Source organism: Hipposideros armiger, unplaced genomic scaffold (genome assembly GCF_001890085.2).
Source record: "Hipposideros armiger isolate ML-2016 unplaced genomic scaffold, ASM189008v1 scaffold_56, whole genome shotgun sequence".
Taxonomy (NCBI): Eukaryota; Metazoa; Chordata; class Mammalia; order Chiroptera; family Hipposideridae; genus Hipposideros; species Hipposideros armiger.
In genome coordinates, this window is record NW_017731406.1 from 989,203 (window position 1) to 1,004,274 (window position 15,072).

The 15,072-nt window shown below is 37.6% G+C and overlaps 1 protein-coding gene across 5 annotated transcripts in view; it reads right to left on the reverse strand.

Moving 5' to 3' along the window:
- Window positions 1-15,072, reverse strand: part of DIAPH2 (diaphanous related formin 2) — an 873,267-nt gene that overhangs the window by 215,327 nt on the left and 642,868 nt on the right. For all 5 annotated transcript variants that reach the window (XM_019641102.1, XM_019641101.1, XM_019641103.1 and 2 more), the window contains one exon: window positions 13,043-13,207. In XM_019641102.1, coding sequence (XP_019496647.1) covers window positions 13,043-13,207 — 165 coding nt within the window. The remainder of the gene's footprint in view (window positions 1-13,042; window positions 13,208-15,072) is intronic.

The following is a 15,072-nucleotide window of genomic DNA, read 5'->3' on the forward strand; positions in this document are numbered from 1 at the left end:
ATCTCCAATCTTTATCATGGCAGAGGCCTTTACCAGAGGATGCCCGTCTGAAAGCCAAAGACCATGAAGCTGGATTATGGGACCACAACAGATAGGTTAAGTTGTGGAATCTTCTCAATGGGAAAAAAATTCCCAGACCCAGGAAGATTAGGCTGCCATGTACATGATGTTCTTCCAGAGGGAGAAGAAAAGTGGCCTTTCCCCCAAATATTTCCTCTATTACAGCGGTTCTCAACCTGTGGGTCGCGACCCCTTTTGGGAGTCGAACAACCCTTTCACAGGGGTCGCCGGGTACTCATATGTGGGCGTATCTGCATGTGGGCCTGGAGACGGATAGAGGAGCGGTGTCTCGGTTCCTAAGACCATCGAAAATATGTGTTTTCCGATGGTCTTAGGCGACCCCTGTGAAAGGTTGAGAACCGCTGCTCTATTAGCTAGCCAGGCTGCAAGAAACTCTTGACAGTAGAATTGCTCTGCTGGATTTAGGCATCATGCCAAATTCAAAGCGCATGTATGTAGCACAGAATGAATGACACATTAGTTTTGAATTCGTTTATCAGATCCACTGGCTGACAGCTAGCAGGAACAATGACCAGAGCGAAAGGAATCCAAGATGAACTAAATGTCTTTGTAAGTTCCTTATACTTTTCATATTTTGGGCACTAAAAATGTGCTTTTACTCCACTAACAGGCTTTGTTATGCATGCCATCTTTTGACAGAGCTTCCCATCTAGAAACTCATTTTGAAAGGTCTATGTCAAGATTCCAAAATAAGGTATCGGAGCTACCTTGGGGAAGAAGCTGTCACTGAGGTTGAATTAGTATTTGTCTGAAGTATAGTTTTGCTTTATTTTGTTTTCTCTTGAAAAAGGACAGGTGTTAAGTTCATTAACAAGGACAAGAACTGTAGGTTTAGAAATATTGGGAAAGGACATTTTCTCATGAATCTTCTCTTTTAAGTTTTGAATTTCATCTGTGTCTAAAAGTAGTCAATGTGCCATGCATCTAGGTATAGATTTCTGTTTGCGTATCCTCCATATTCCAGAATATAATGTTATAATTATTTAACTTATATGATAAAGCCCTTGGCCAGATTCTTTCTCTCAAACACGGTAGAATTAATTTTTATTTTTTCTCTACAATGTAAGAATTCACACCTTATGAAATAGATAGGGCTTGTATGAAAATCATCTAATTGTAAGTAGTGAAATCTTTTCAACAGAAAAGCTCAGTGATTCCTAGATTTAAGGAAAAAACTACAATGCCAAAATCTAAATCTTAACTTAAAATACTGATTGTACAAGAAATTTTATAACCAATGCTTAAACGTTTCAGCCATTGTCCTTCTATTGGACATATTTTTTTCTTTCCATAGCACTTATGTTTTAACATGTAATATAATTTTCCTAATTAAGTTTACAATGTATTGTCTCAGTTTCCCCTTTACATATTAATCTCCATGAGATCAAAGATTTTAGTAAACTAAACAGGGCCAGTGGCTAAAACAGTGACTCTAATTTAGCAGGCACTCAATAAATATTTGTTGAATGAATGAATGAATGAATAAGAAAAAGTAAGCAAGCAAGCAAGCAAGCTGGAAAAGCAGAAGTGTCTTGTATAAGTATATTCCAGCTAAAGACAGAACAAACAGGGAAGGATAACTTGAAAATAAATGAATAATGTTTTCTATTTACATTTTTCTTCCCCAAGGTTTTTTGTTTTGTTTTTTTTAATGATTTAAATGAACACAAGTGTGCATTTCACAAATATATCCCATTCATTTGTATTTTGCCAATTTCGAACTTTGGACCATTCAAAAAATGCTGAGCAGAGATGTACTTCTGTGTTGTCTATTTTATGGAAACTGTTAGTTGCCTGCCTTAATCCATCCAACATCAATCTTCTTACTTGCTGGCAAGTGCCCTAGATTGTTTGGCTGCTCACTCTCTACATAGTTCCATACTCGGGGAACGGGTCCTACCCCCACCCCAGGCGTGATCATCATTAGTCTAAGATCCTCCTTGATGGCAGTTAGTTTAGAGATGGGCATGTGATCCAATCCTAGACAATAGAATTTGAAGGAAATATCTGCCCAGCAGCTTCTGGAAAAGTTTTTCTCCTTAATACAAAATGGTTCATGGGAAGCAACATCCTTTTTTTTGTTAGATATCATAATAGTTGCATGGGATGCCTGGAAGAACTGCAGTCATTTTGCAACCGTGAGCCAACATGCCAAGGATGACAGAACAAAAGTATTTGGAAAATCTGAGGTCCTGGGTGGGATCACTAAACTACTGAATTAACCAATTCTGTAACTGCCTTACCTCTACACTGCTTGCGATGTGTGAGAGTAAAACCATATTCTTAAGCTAATTTTAGTTACGCTTTCTGCTACTTGGCAGCTAAAAGCATCCTGATAGACTATGAAAAAGAACAAATGCCAAAACATACTAGTCTGTTTAAAAGCAAAGTTACAGCAATTATTTTCAGGTGCTTACAAAAACACACGAGCAACAATATCTACATACACAAGCAGTTACGGTAATAGTTATAAATTAATTTGCCCGATGCATTAAAACCTGTTACCAAAAAACATATTTTGCCGAAATAATGCTCAAATGTATTTTTCTATGATATCAAATTCTTAAGACTTTTAATGTAGTAATAGTATGAAAGAACTACATAATTATGATGTACTAAAGAGGCTTAATCTTAAATTGATTTATTTATAAATCTTGTATTTTAAACTAAGGAACAAGTAAGTACTTGGGCAAGTATTTTCTGGTAGATGTCACCTGACGAAGCAGGACAGCTTGTAGCACTGAACATAATTAACCTTCAAAACAAAGTTTCCAATTTGGTGGGGTCATCAACCCATATCTCCCATCTAGAGATTATATTGGTCACTACAGTTATATTTAGTATCTTATCAACATTTTAGTTAACCAGCTGTCCTGTTCTTCCTTATCACTGTTGCATTTATTTATCTGTAATATACATGAAACATTAGGATTTTTACTCCTAGACCAAAGACAAGCAAAAACAAATTACACACTATTCCAAACTATACCATCTAGAGTACAAGAAAGTTTTTGTTTTTTTTTGTGCACTATAAATAAAATTTCCAAGAAAATAAAATGACTTCAGCTAAACCACCATATTGAGTAATCCGTTAATTTGATTTATAGGATCTTGGAGAATAATGGACTTAGAACATCTTCCATTTCAAAATGCCAAGATTTGAAGGGATGAATGGTCTGTTCCCTGGCTTTTCAGGAATACTGTGCAATCTCTGATTTGTCCACAAGCCCCATCAAGAATATAAGGAAATTCTGATTATGATGAGACCAAACAATTGCAGAGAATGAAATCAAAACAGATATATGAGCAAAAACAGGAATGGTTTGATCATCAGGATTATAACATGTTTCAGATCTAATGGCAACAAAAAAGGTTTAAGAAACCGTATTCTATGACTTGGAAATTTGGTTCAAGGAGAGAATGAGAGAAAACACAAGAAAATGTACAGAGGGTGCCGAAAAAAACTATGCACATTTTAAGAAAGGAAAACTGTATTAAAATTGTAATACTCAATATATATGGATAACAAAAGATGAATACAAGTCACGTTTGACTTCTGCAATTACAAGAGGTGCTCAAAGTGGTTACCACCTGTGTAAATTTAATGCAGTTTTTTCCTTTCTTAAAATGTGTATACATTTTTGGGGCACCCTCTGCGTGTGTGTGTGTGTGTGTGTGTGTGTGTGTGTGTGTATGGAAACACTGGTTTTAAATCTTACTATTACTTTTGTTAAAGCTTTTCGTGATTAAATTACAAACCTTTATATAATTAACAGTTTGCATTTGTGAACTGCAAAACAGCCTAATTGAGGTAAATAGTTCTTAAATCAAAATATACAGTAGACGGTAGCAAAATGCTTATGAAAGAAACACTAGCGTGAATAGACCCAACTGGCAATCCACCATTACCAATTTAAGGTGCCTACCCACAGGCAAGTTTGATGAAGGTATTATGTAGAAAACAAAAAGAGAAAGCAAGATTTAATTGCTTTATTTACAAGTGGCTTTCAATAGTCAATGATATTTAGCATGGCACCAGAGACCAGGTATTCTGGAAAAGGCATCATGAAATAAGCCAATTAATGTTTATTCACAACTGAAGACATAACCAAGGGCATTATACCCTAAATGTTGATGGTCGTATCCATATAGGCATAAGCTATCCGGATTTTTAAAGGAAATATAAATTTTAGGGCTTAAAGTTTCACAAGATTTGTATTATTAGTTTAAAAAACTATATTCACAATCTGAATACATATGTATAATACATATACAGAGAAATGCCGGAAAAGATATATGCCAAGGTATTAATATTAATTATCTCTGGGTAGTAGAATTTCAGCTGATTTTTTTCCCCTACGGTTTCCAATTTCACTACAGCTTACACACATAAATTAAAAATTTTACAAGCCATATGATCCAGGACGTCTTTCAATGATATAGAAAATATTAGCAACTAAACCAATACCTTACAGTGATCAAGTTGCTAATTGAAATTATCATTATATTAAGTTAATGTGACAGATGCATTATTAACTTATCCAGTACAAATTTTGCATACTAATTTGAATCATCTCACATTGTTTTCCAAATGAAAAATTTTAAAAAATCTTTAGCAGATAACCCTCAGCAGGGTTTCTCAATTGGCACTATTGACATTTTGGGCCAGACATTTCTTTGTTTGGGGCGGTGGGGGGGGGCATAGTGGCTGCCCTGTACATAGTAGAATGTTTGGCAGCATCCCTGGCTTCGCCTACTAGATGCTAATAGCACCTCCTCCTTGGTTGTTGACAACCAAAAATGTTTCTAGACTTTGCCAAATGTCCCCTGGGGGACAAAAGCTCCCCTGGTTAAGACTAATGCCCTAAAGTAAACAGGACACAAGTCAGTCTTTAAAGGATTGACTTTGCTCTAGATCAGGGGTCGGCAAACTGCGGCTCGCAAGCCACATGTGGCTCCTTGGGTACGTACATGTGGCTCTGAAGTAAAATTGAAATGAAAATAAAACTATCATAGTTTCATTTATAAAAATTTTAAAGGGTATTATTTACATAATGGTGATTATGTACAAATACATTTACGGCTCTCGGATAATTTTTAAATTGTTGTGAGGGACAGGATTGGCTCTTCCAGGGGTCGGCAAACTTTTGAGATGGAATGTACCCAAAGAGCTGCATGTGACTCGCGAGCTGCAGTTTGCCCAACCCCTGGTCTAGCTCATCACAATGGCCTGAGAGCTCCTTTCCTGGAAATGAAGTCATTCTTCCTCCACTTTGAAGTCAGCATGGAAAACTAGGAAACAATATATGTTTACCACTAAACATAAACACCCAGTAAGGTGGGGAAGAACAAAAGGCGAAGAAGTTCTTTAAATGTGAAAGGCCATACAGTAGGGAAACAATGACTGGACCCAGTTAACGTGTCCCCTCCTCTTTAAAGCCTTCCTGAAATCCCACAGAATAAATGCCTCTCTCTCCTCTGTGCTCACAAGCGCTTTGTATATATGTATCATATTTCATGATTAATATTTGTTCCTCGGATGGCCTTTCCTACAAGAATGTGAGCACTGAAGGGCCAACATTCTGATTTTTCTCATCCTTGGTCGTTTAATTCATTCATTGTTTTATTAATTTATTAAGTCATTCATATAGGTCGTTAGCGATTAGCACTGTGCTCACCCAGAATAAGCTAATTATAGTGCTGATCACGGAAGATATGGAGGTGAACACATTACAGTGCGAAATGTGCTAGGATGGAGGGACGCAAGCACACAGAAGGGTTATCTAGGCCAAAATGGCGGCATTAGGGAAGGCTTCTTAGATGAAGTGACTGGAACAAGTTGGCCAAACAACTCGAGAGACACTGCGGGGAGGGGAAAGGAGGAGGGAGTGAGCATAGCAGGGAAAAGGAGCTCTGTGGGCATGGTTCCGGGGAGAGTCCTGCCTCCTACTACCTAAGGCGTCTTCTCTGGTATTATAAAAGATTGATTAGCAGATGGAGAAACAAATGAGGATGAAGCAAAATGAAAACACAGTAAGCCGAGAGGGTGGTGTCAGCAGCATTAGCCTCTGGGATCTTCCTGCTCTGGTTGTTCACAAGCTAGCTTTGATAACAATCAATAGCTTTGGCCAATCTCAAGGCCACTGGAAAAGTTCAGCTGTATACCCGTCACTTATCTCACTCCTTTCCTACTTCCTGCTGTTTGGATATAATTCAATAACTTATTTATGGGCAACACTTCTTTGTAAATTTCTATGTGAGGTGTTGCTAAAACTAACAACACTGCATTTTGTTTCCCGGTTCTAGTTCTTACTAGATTTTAATAAGAAAGTAGGCACTGAATGGATTTTGTTAATTTTTTCAGTGTTAACTATTATATTGTTTTAGATTTTTAAAGGGCAATATTCAGCTTGCCATAAACAATTGTGACAATTTTTAGACATAGTTTTAGAAACATTTATGATATTTTACAATTTGATAATATTAATCTCAAATGTGTACCATATTTTGAAACTGTTTAATTTATACCAGTAGGCACTTTTATCAGGTTGGGGAATTGGGGTTTTCTTTAAACCGTGTATGCCATTATTACATATTCTTTTAGCTCCCTATAATATAATATTTAGCTTTTTTATACAAGGAACAATCATATCAGAAAAATAAGACATCTACTTCTGGCCCAAAGTAAACAGTCAAACAGAATACAATAGTTGATAGGTGACATCTTTTTCTAAAGAAGAATTCAATGATGTCTGTATAATACAGTAAGGTCTATTCTCTGACACAGCTGGGGAATGAAGTATTCTGGTCAAATATTCTGCTTAATAGAGTTACCATATATTTTATATGGATTGCCTATTTTCAAAGAGTTGCAATAGATCAAAATAAACCTAAGGCTATGTAGCCTGGGTGGTCCCAGCTGAACTCAAAGGGAATTATCTCCTTGTGTGATTAAATAGAGGGAGTTGGTGGGCCCTTGGGGCTCTATTTGCATGAAAGGATTTAAGCTGGTACTTTATTTATCCCTGGCTTCTAGGAGAAGAAAGATACATGCCAAGGTGCCTGAACAGAAGGGAGGAAGAGGGGCGATGGTGAGGTTTATGGTCTTAGGTCTCTAGGACTGGAAAATTGTTTTTAAGCCTCCAAGGAGAAAGGGAGCAGGAAAGAAGCAAAAGGAACTGTTTTTAGGACAGGACGTGTGAAACGTGGCTACTTGTGCATTGAGCATAACGCCACTATGGTGCTGCAAGGATTGGTGGCAAAATTCGAGCAGTAGGAGATGGTCGCCTCGGCCCAGATGTAGGCATTTCCATTGAAGGCCAACCCCAAGCAACTCTGTCAGCAAAAGACATTTAGCAAAAGGAAGCTGGAGCTGTAACCCATCAGGAAGTGCAGGGCTTTGTTTTTTTTCAGGGCTGTATTCTCATCACCCTAGGAGAGCAGGCACTCAAATACTCATGGACAAATATCAGGTGGTGACGACAGACGGCATGTTTTTGAGCCCACAGGAGATGACCACAGATGTACTTCTGGGAGTGGAAACTTTGCGGGGAGTTCGAGTCCTGCCAGTGGGGGTAACGAAGAGATAGCTTGGGATATTTGGATCACTGTTACTAAGATAACCTCCATCTGAATTCACAGGTGATGAGAACTGGGGACATTTATCTTATAAATAAAACCACACGATTCAAGAGGCACATCAAGGTCTTTGCAGTTTCTCGAGGGCATCTTGATAGTATTAATTACCATTTTATTCGCAAAGCAAAGACGCATGGACTTATGAGGCATCTAATAGAGATTTTGGATGATGGAATTCTAGTTAACAGTTTATATTACTGATTAAGACTCTTCTTTGTTAAAGAATATGTTTGGTTTCTTATGTAAGGCCACAATTTTTATAATGCTGCACTCAAGTTTCCTTTAAATGTCAAGTGCTTTGTGAATTGAAGGTTTAAATATATGTCAAAATAACTTAAGTCTTCTTGGATCAGGAATTATATATGCAATCTTTTTATGCAAAAATTCATCCTCATTTCTTTAAGGCAAATTGCCTTTAATGAATGAGTAAAATGTCCTGTGTATTATCAATTTAGTCTTTTGAGTCTAACTAAATGCAGATGCTCACTTTGGCTTTCCAATTATAGTTTCGATTTAGACATGATTGAGGCCTTATACAGAGGAAAATGGCTTGAGAGAGAGGAGAGCTTCTCAAAATTAAGCATCTCCATAAGCCAATATGCCTACACAAGGAGCTCTCAGACAAGTTTAGATTTTAAAGGAAGGATTACTTAAGATGGAAGGAAGCACATCCCTAACTGAGAATTAAGATAAGAGTGACCTCCGTTACCATAACTCCCCATGCCCTAGGAGCTATGGGAGCAATTAAGCAAATTAAGGCATCATGACAATCATGCATTTGCCTCTGAGCCTTCATTTAGTTTTGATACCACACATGCTCCCTATGTTTCTCTCTAGTCCAAGAGGCTCAAGTCCTCTTAAGCACTTGCTGTTGTCTTCTGCAGCTGCTTCTACTCCCCATACTTGACCTTTCCCAGTCTGGGAGGAGAGTTCACGCTCAGTGATGATGGCTCAATTCAGTCAACCTTAGATGGTCTGGCCTTTAAGTAACCAGAGTTCTTTTGATTTTGTAAACTACTTTAATTTTAAACAGCTTAGATTTTATCCTTAGGCCACAGGGAAGTCATTAAATAATTTTGAGTCAGGAAATTAAAGTTATCTTGTTCCTTTTTAGTTTTACTCTGACTATAATGTGGGGAATGTATTCGAAGTTAGAAATGGTAAAAGACGACTCAGATACCAGTCATGACATCATCGTAATAGTCCAGCTGAGAGAGAGATGGTGGAGGCCCAGAACTAAAATGGCCTCAGTGGGCTTGGAGAGAAATGGATGGATTCAAAAGGTATTTAGAAGGAAGAAGTGACAAGACTGAACAATGGTATAAAACTCCATAATTTATAGATATTGCTTAGCCTCCCAACACTTAGCCATTTTAACACTCATATAAGAGCTGTTCAAACATTGTTGAGCAAAAGCCCCCATTTAAAAAAATATTAAAATTTATCAAATGAACAGTAGCAGACACTTATTTTGTTGAGGCGAAATCTTCAAGCGCGATTAGTAGTAATGGTAACATTTTCTTCTTAAGTTATGTCAATTGAATCTAATTCTATAAAGCTCTGTTCCTATATTTCTAGTATATAATATATAGAATGAAGACACACATACAACAAATATTTACTGAGTGCCTGGGTAAAATATTTCTCTTTAAAAAATAAAAACACACAGGAGCAGCAGGAAACTGACAGATTTCAAAAAGAAACAAATAGTTTCTGTAATTTATTTGGTGCTATAAAAGTTATCGAAGTCTAATACTTGCCTCGAATACTTTCCCAACAGCTGAAATTAATTTTTATGCCTAAGCAAGGTACTGCATGGTGGTGAAACATATAAGGTTCACTGATTTTGAATATTCTATTCAAAACATCTCGAAAAGAAAAAGGCTGTGCAGTCAACTACTTGAACTAGTAGAATGACTGAAGCATAAAGGAGAATCAGCAAAAAAGATGTTTAGACATTACATAAACATGGAATTTTATTTTCTTCTACAAAACATTCAACGGAAATTTAGGGATTATTAATTAATCTTGCCTATATTAAAAGCAGTTTTTTAAACTCTGATGATTTCAGAGAAGCTAACTAGAAAAAGAATCTTAATTCTGAACTTAGAAACGTTTCCAATTACATACATCTTCATGCCAATATACAGGACATTCATCTTGAATAACTTTAATATCCTCATTAGTGGAATTTATAATATGAATGCTATGAATAATTAATAGAGCACCACTCATAAAGATTGCCAATTTTGCTTTCATTAATTTGAATGTGATTATTCTGAAACAGGTCTTAATCCATAACATCAACTTCTTTTGTTTAATTCTATTTTGCCCATGCTATGGAGGATATCACTCTGAGGAAGATTTTTTGGTAAGCACATTTTGTTTATGTTACACATGGCAAATAGATTCCCCAAAAAGAAACTCTGAGCTCATTTGGAAGTAATTTTTTGTAGCACATGCATCAGATCTCTTATTTTCTTCTCAGCACTACTGGTTTTTTATTGCTTCCATCTCTATAGTCCAATATGTTTTTAGCACTAAGAAGCCTGAGGCCAAACACACAAAGCACTAAGAAAATGGGAAATTCTGGTGATTACAATTTTTGTCTCTCTATCAGGGTTGTTCCCTCCCCTGGGAGAGTGAAATCACTTCAAGTTCACTATGAAACAGAAACATGGTCAGCACAAGTGATTGACTCAAGTTGGTGATGTTGATTTAGGAATGTTTGGCTTATAGGTCAGGTGTAAAACCCTTAAATCTGCTTGTCAAAGTCTGCTTGTCAAACTCCTATGGATTTTTCCAGACTCTGCCCAAATGTCACTTTCTCTATGAAGGGTTCTCTGGCCAGCTCAGGCAGGGCTAGGAAGTTCCTCCTGAGTATTATTAGAGTACCCTGACATATTCCTATGGGAGCACTTAACAAATGATTGCATTTACTTGTCTGTGTCCCTCCACTTATGGATAGAGAAAGATGATTCTCTTCCTTTAATCGCTAGAATAAAGCATTACCAAAATCAAGTTGGTTCTCAAAAAAATAATAATTGAATGGATGGACAGAGAATGGCGAATAATACCCTCCACCTGCATAGCATAGGCTACAAAGTGTTTTCACACAGTGTTGAGGAAGACATGGCAGGAATTTTCATTCATATTTTACAGATGAGGGAATCAATGCCCAGAGAGGTTATGACCAACTCAAGTTAAAAACAGCTAATGAGTTGCAGACCTAGTTCTCATGCCAGTGAGTGAATCATGATTTGTAGATACAAGCAGTTCTATAAGACCGATGGCAGCAGCTGGCCACGACACATTGTAGGAGCTGGTTAGCTGTTTTGAAAGCTCCAGAACTCCATCTTAGCAGGTTCTCAAGAAGTTAAATGCACACAAAACTGGACTTCAGAATGTCAACTTATTTACAATGAGAACGATGTATAACAAATTATTTCCCTGTACTTAAGCTACATGCACAGTGAAGTCAGTAGACATAAAAAAACGTATCCTATTTATGTATGCAATACACATGACTCCATCTCTGAAATTCTGACCATGACTCAGAGACTACTAAAGAAGAGTAAGTTTAGAGAGCAGGAGTACAATCCCTTCATTTTACTGAATGAGTGAATGAATGAATAAATAAATAGCTAGAAAGATGAATGAGTTACCTACAATCACATAGCTTGTAACTGACAGCACGAGGACACAGAATGAGGTCTTAACAATGACATTCTTACATTTTTAAAAGAAGTTATGATAGATAAGTACTATAGGTATAATTCTTAGCAAGCCTTTTAAGCATTTGGCTAATACGACTAAACATAGGCTGTCACACAGAAATTGTCCTTCATCAGATGCTGCCACATGAGAAAAGCACAGCAAATTCTACTGTGTCTGTTTATTGGTGGTGGTGGGTGGGGGGTGGGGTGGTAAGGAGCACACGCAGTGCTTCAGGATCCAATCCATGTGAAAACAAGGCACTTTTTAATAGAGGTTGACAATATTAATTGTATTGATTTTCCCCCATTCACCCATGGACATTAATGTTACCAAAAAAATCTATTGCATTCCTCTTTTCAGTGTGTCAACTGAAGTGTCTTTTCTTGTCACCATTCCTTTTCAACATACTTTTTTTTCATTTAGAAAATAATCCTGGGTGTTCATGTCATATTTCTAACTTCTAAGTTTTGAAAATAGTTTGACCACTCATTACCAGTAGAACACATTTTACTACTTATTGGCCAGCTAAAAAGTTAAAGTTGTGTTCTATGAAGGGGTAAAGACCAAACACCAAAATAAGCTGATAGTCTCAGCCAAAAAGAAGACAAATGATCATACCTGTGAAAGTTTCTGGTTTAGCTTCTATTGCCAGAGCTGGGGTGTGCTCTGGGTTCCAGGTCCTGTCAGTAGATGAAAGCAAACGCTTTCCACAAGCATATTTGTATCTCACAAATTGTGCAAATCTTAACAAAATCAAACGATTTCATGGGGCAACACCATCAATTAAGAGAGAGAGCCTTATGTAGCAAATAACTGCTCTGGAGATAGAAACACCTCAAACTCCAATGAATTAGTTTGCTAATTGATCTTTCTGCTGGGGATAATGGCTAGAATTCCTTCTTTAAAGTATATGGACCTTTACCTGTTTGATATCAGCTATTGCACACCTATCTTTCTTTACTATCATAATCAGAGTCGGTGCTTCTCTACTTCACCAATGCAGAGAAGTGTATTCGTGGCATTTATACAATGAAGCTTTTGCTTCATGCTAGCATCATAACTGGCACTCTGATTGCCCCCCTCCAATTAATGCTAATACTTACTGTTATCCCAAAGAGTTACAGTTTGAAACAAGAGCCCACACTCTGAAAGAAAGTTTAGGTATTCAAGGTCATTCACACAGTCCAATTTAGAATCAGTTTCTCATCTAGACTATGAAAGAAACTTGTTCATAAATCACCGCATTTTAATGTATTAAGTGAAAGACTATTTTAGATATGACTTTTTAAGCTAGGTCAAATTATAATATTATGTGGTATAAAAATCAGGGCCATTTAAGCACCAATTCATTTATTTTCTATAAACTTCCTTTGGAAAAATTCCCATGTATACCTAAAGTTGAAGATAATTCATTTAGGTCCCCCATTATACATTAAGCAAGCCAACAATTTTTATCCTTGTCAGAGGTATAAAATATCTGTCAATTCCTGTTAAAGGGCTATAACATGAAATCAATATGGTCAATAATTACATAACATGCCAAAAGAAGAAACTGTTTAAAAGTAAAAGCCACAGGCCTTGCAGTGCTTTCAGATGTATTACTCACCAGAAACAAAGTACGGAAGTTGCTGAGATCGCCAAAAAACTCTTCTATGCTCACGGTCTTCGAGTCAAAAATGAAGTACTCTCCCAGATTCTCATAGAGCTTTACCATGTTGTTGTGCATGGTGAGTAGTTTCTCATACTGGTCTCTGGCACTTTTTGAAAAGCTGTAGCTTTCTGTTAAGGAACATGATCCAATAGCACCTCAAAGGTAGTCACCAGATGTTCAGATTGATTCATACCACCATCTCTGTAAAAATGTATGTATTAGTTTGCTAGGGTCACCATGACAAAATGCCACAGACTGGCTGGCTTAACCTACAGAAATTGATTTTGTCACAATTCTGGAGGTTACAAATCCAATATCGAGGTGTTGGCAAGTTTGGTTTCTTCTGGGGCCTCTCTCCTTGGCTTGTTGTAAATGGCTGCCTTCTCGCTGTGTCCTCACAAGGTGGTCCCTCTGTGTTCTCTCTGTCCTAATCTCTTCTTATGAGGACACTAAGTCACATCAGCTTGGGACCCACCCTTAGAGCCTCATTTGAACTTAATCACCCCTTTAAAGGCCCTATCTCCAAATAGTCACATTCTGAGGTTCTGGAGGTGAGGGTTTCAACAGGAATTTGGGGCAGACACAATTGAGCCTCCAACAAGTTGCTCTGGTCATTATATCAGTTAGTGAGTTTTGAAAATCTACAAATGAGGCAGAAGCATTTCATGTGTAACCATGCAGAACAGGTTTGCTAAATGAAAACACGTAAGTATAAATACCCGAAAACTGCCTCATATCTTTTTACGAACAAGGTAGGGTAGAAACAAACACCAACAAAAAACTTAGAAAAACATATATATTCTCAGTGTTAATATACATATTCTATAGAGAGAGGTTACCGTGAATTCTATGTATATAGGTTATGAGTGAGTGAGTGTGTGTCCCACATGAGGAGAGGACTGGAGAAGGAAAAGGAAGAAAGGAGAGGGGGATGGAAGGGAGAGGGGAGAGAGAAATTCTGTAGTAGCTCTAGAAACTTAATCACCCCAAGGGCTTATTAAAACCCAGACTGCTGTCTGCTGATCCTGAGCCCAGGTGCCTGAGCACTATAATTTCTAACAAGGTCCCAGGTGATGCTGAGGCTGCCGGCCCAGGATTACACTTTGAGTAGTATGCTCTAGAAAAGCTACTTATCTAGATATTAATTACATCATTGTTTTACAAATTTTATCAAAAAAGTGATGATAGGGCTGGCCGAGTGGCGCGATGGTTAAGAACTCGCTTGGGATGCCAGAGGGCCCCGGTTCGGATCCCACATATGAGGGCCAGTGACACTGCCCTCTACAGCTAAGATGCTGAACAACAGCTCAACCTGGAGCTGTGCTGCCGTGAGTCGCCGGCGACGGCATGGGCTGCAGCCCCTGCGTCAGTGGGTTGCCATGGGCTATCGTGTGTAGCCAGCAGCCAGCGTGAGCGGCCAGCAGCCGCAGTGAGCGGCCGTCCAGAGGCCGGCGACTGATCTGCCTCCCCCGGGAAGAGCGCAATGATGGTGCCAACTTGGGCCAGTGAAGCAACGTTCTCCACAACTAGATTGAAGAACAAAAGGACAGCAACTTGTCTGTTCCCATCCCCCCAATTCCCCAATAAAAATCTAAAAAAAAAAAAGTGATGATACTATCAACCACTATCAAAGCATAAAATGAACCAAATATATAAATGTGTCTGACTAAAGGTATCTCATTATATGTAAATTCATACTTAAAGACAGAAATTATAATACTTTCTTCGTGTGTATAGAAGATATATTTATAGAAAATCATCTCTTTAGGGGACTTAAAAATATAAAAACATAACTGAGTAAATTAAAATTTTCAACAACACAGAAAGAAGTATTGTGAACATTTTCAGGCATTTCCTTCCGGTCTTTCTTCTATGGCTAATAACTTCTGAATGTTAATTGATAAAAATGCTTCGGAGGAAGGTAAGCAGGTTAACGGTGAAGAATACAGGAAACCAAGTCCACCTTCTAAAATTAAGAGTTAAAT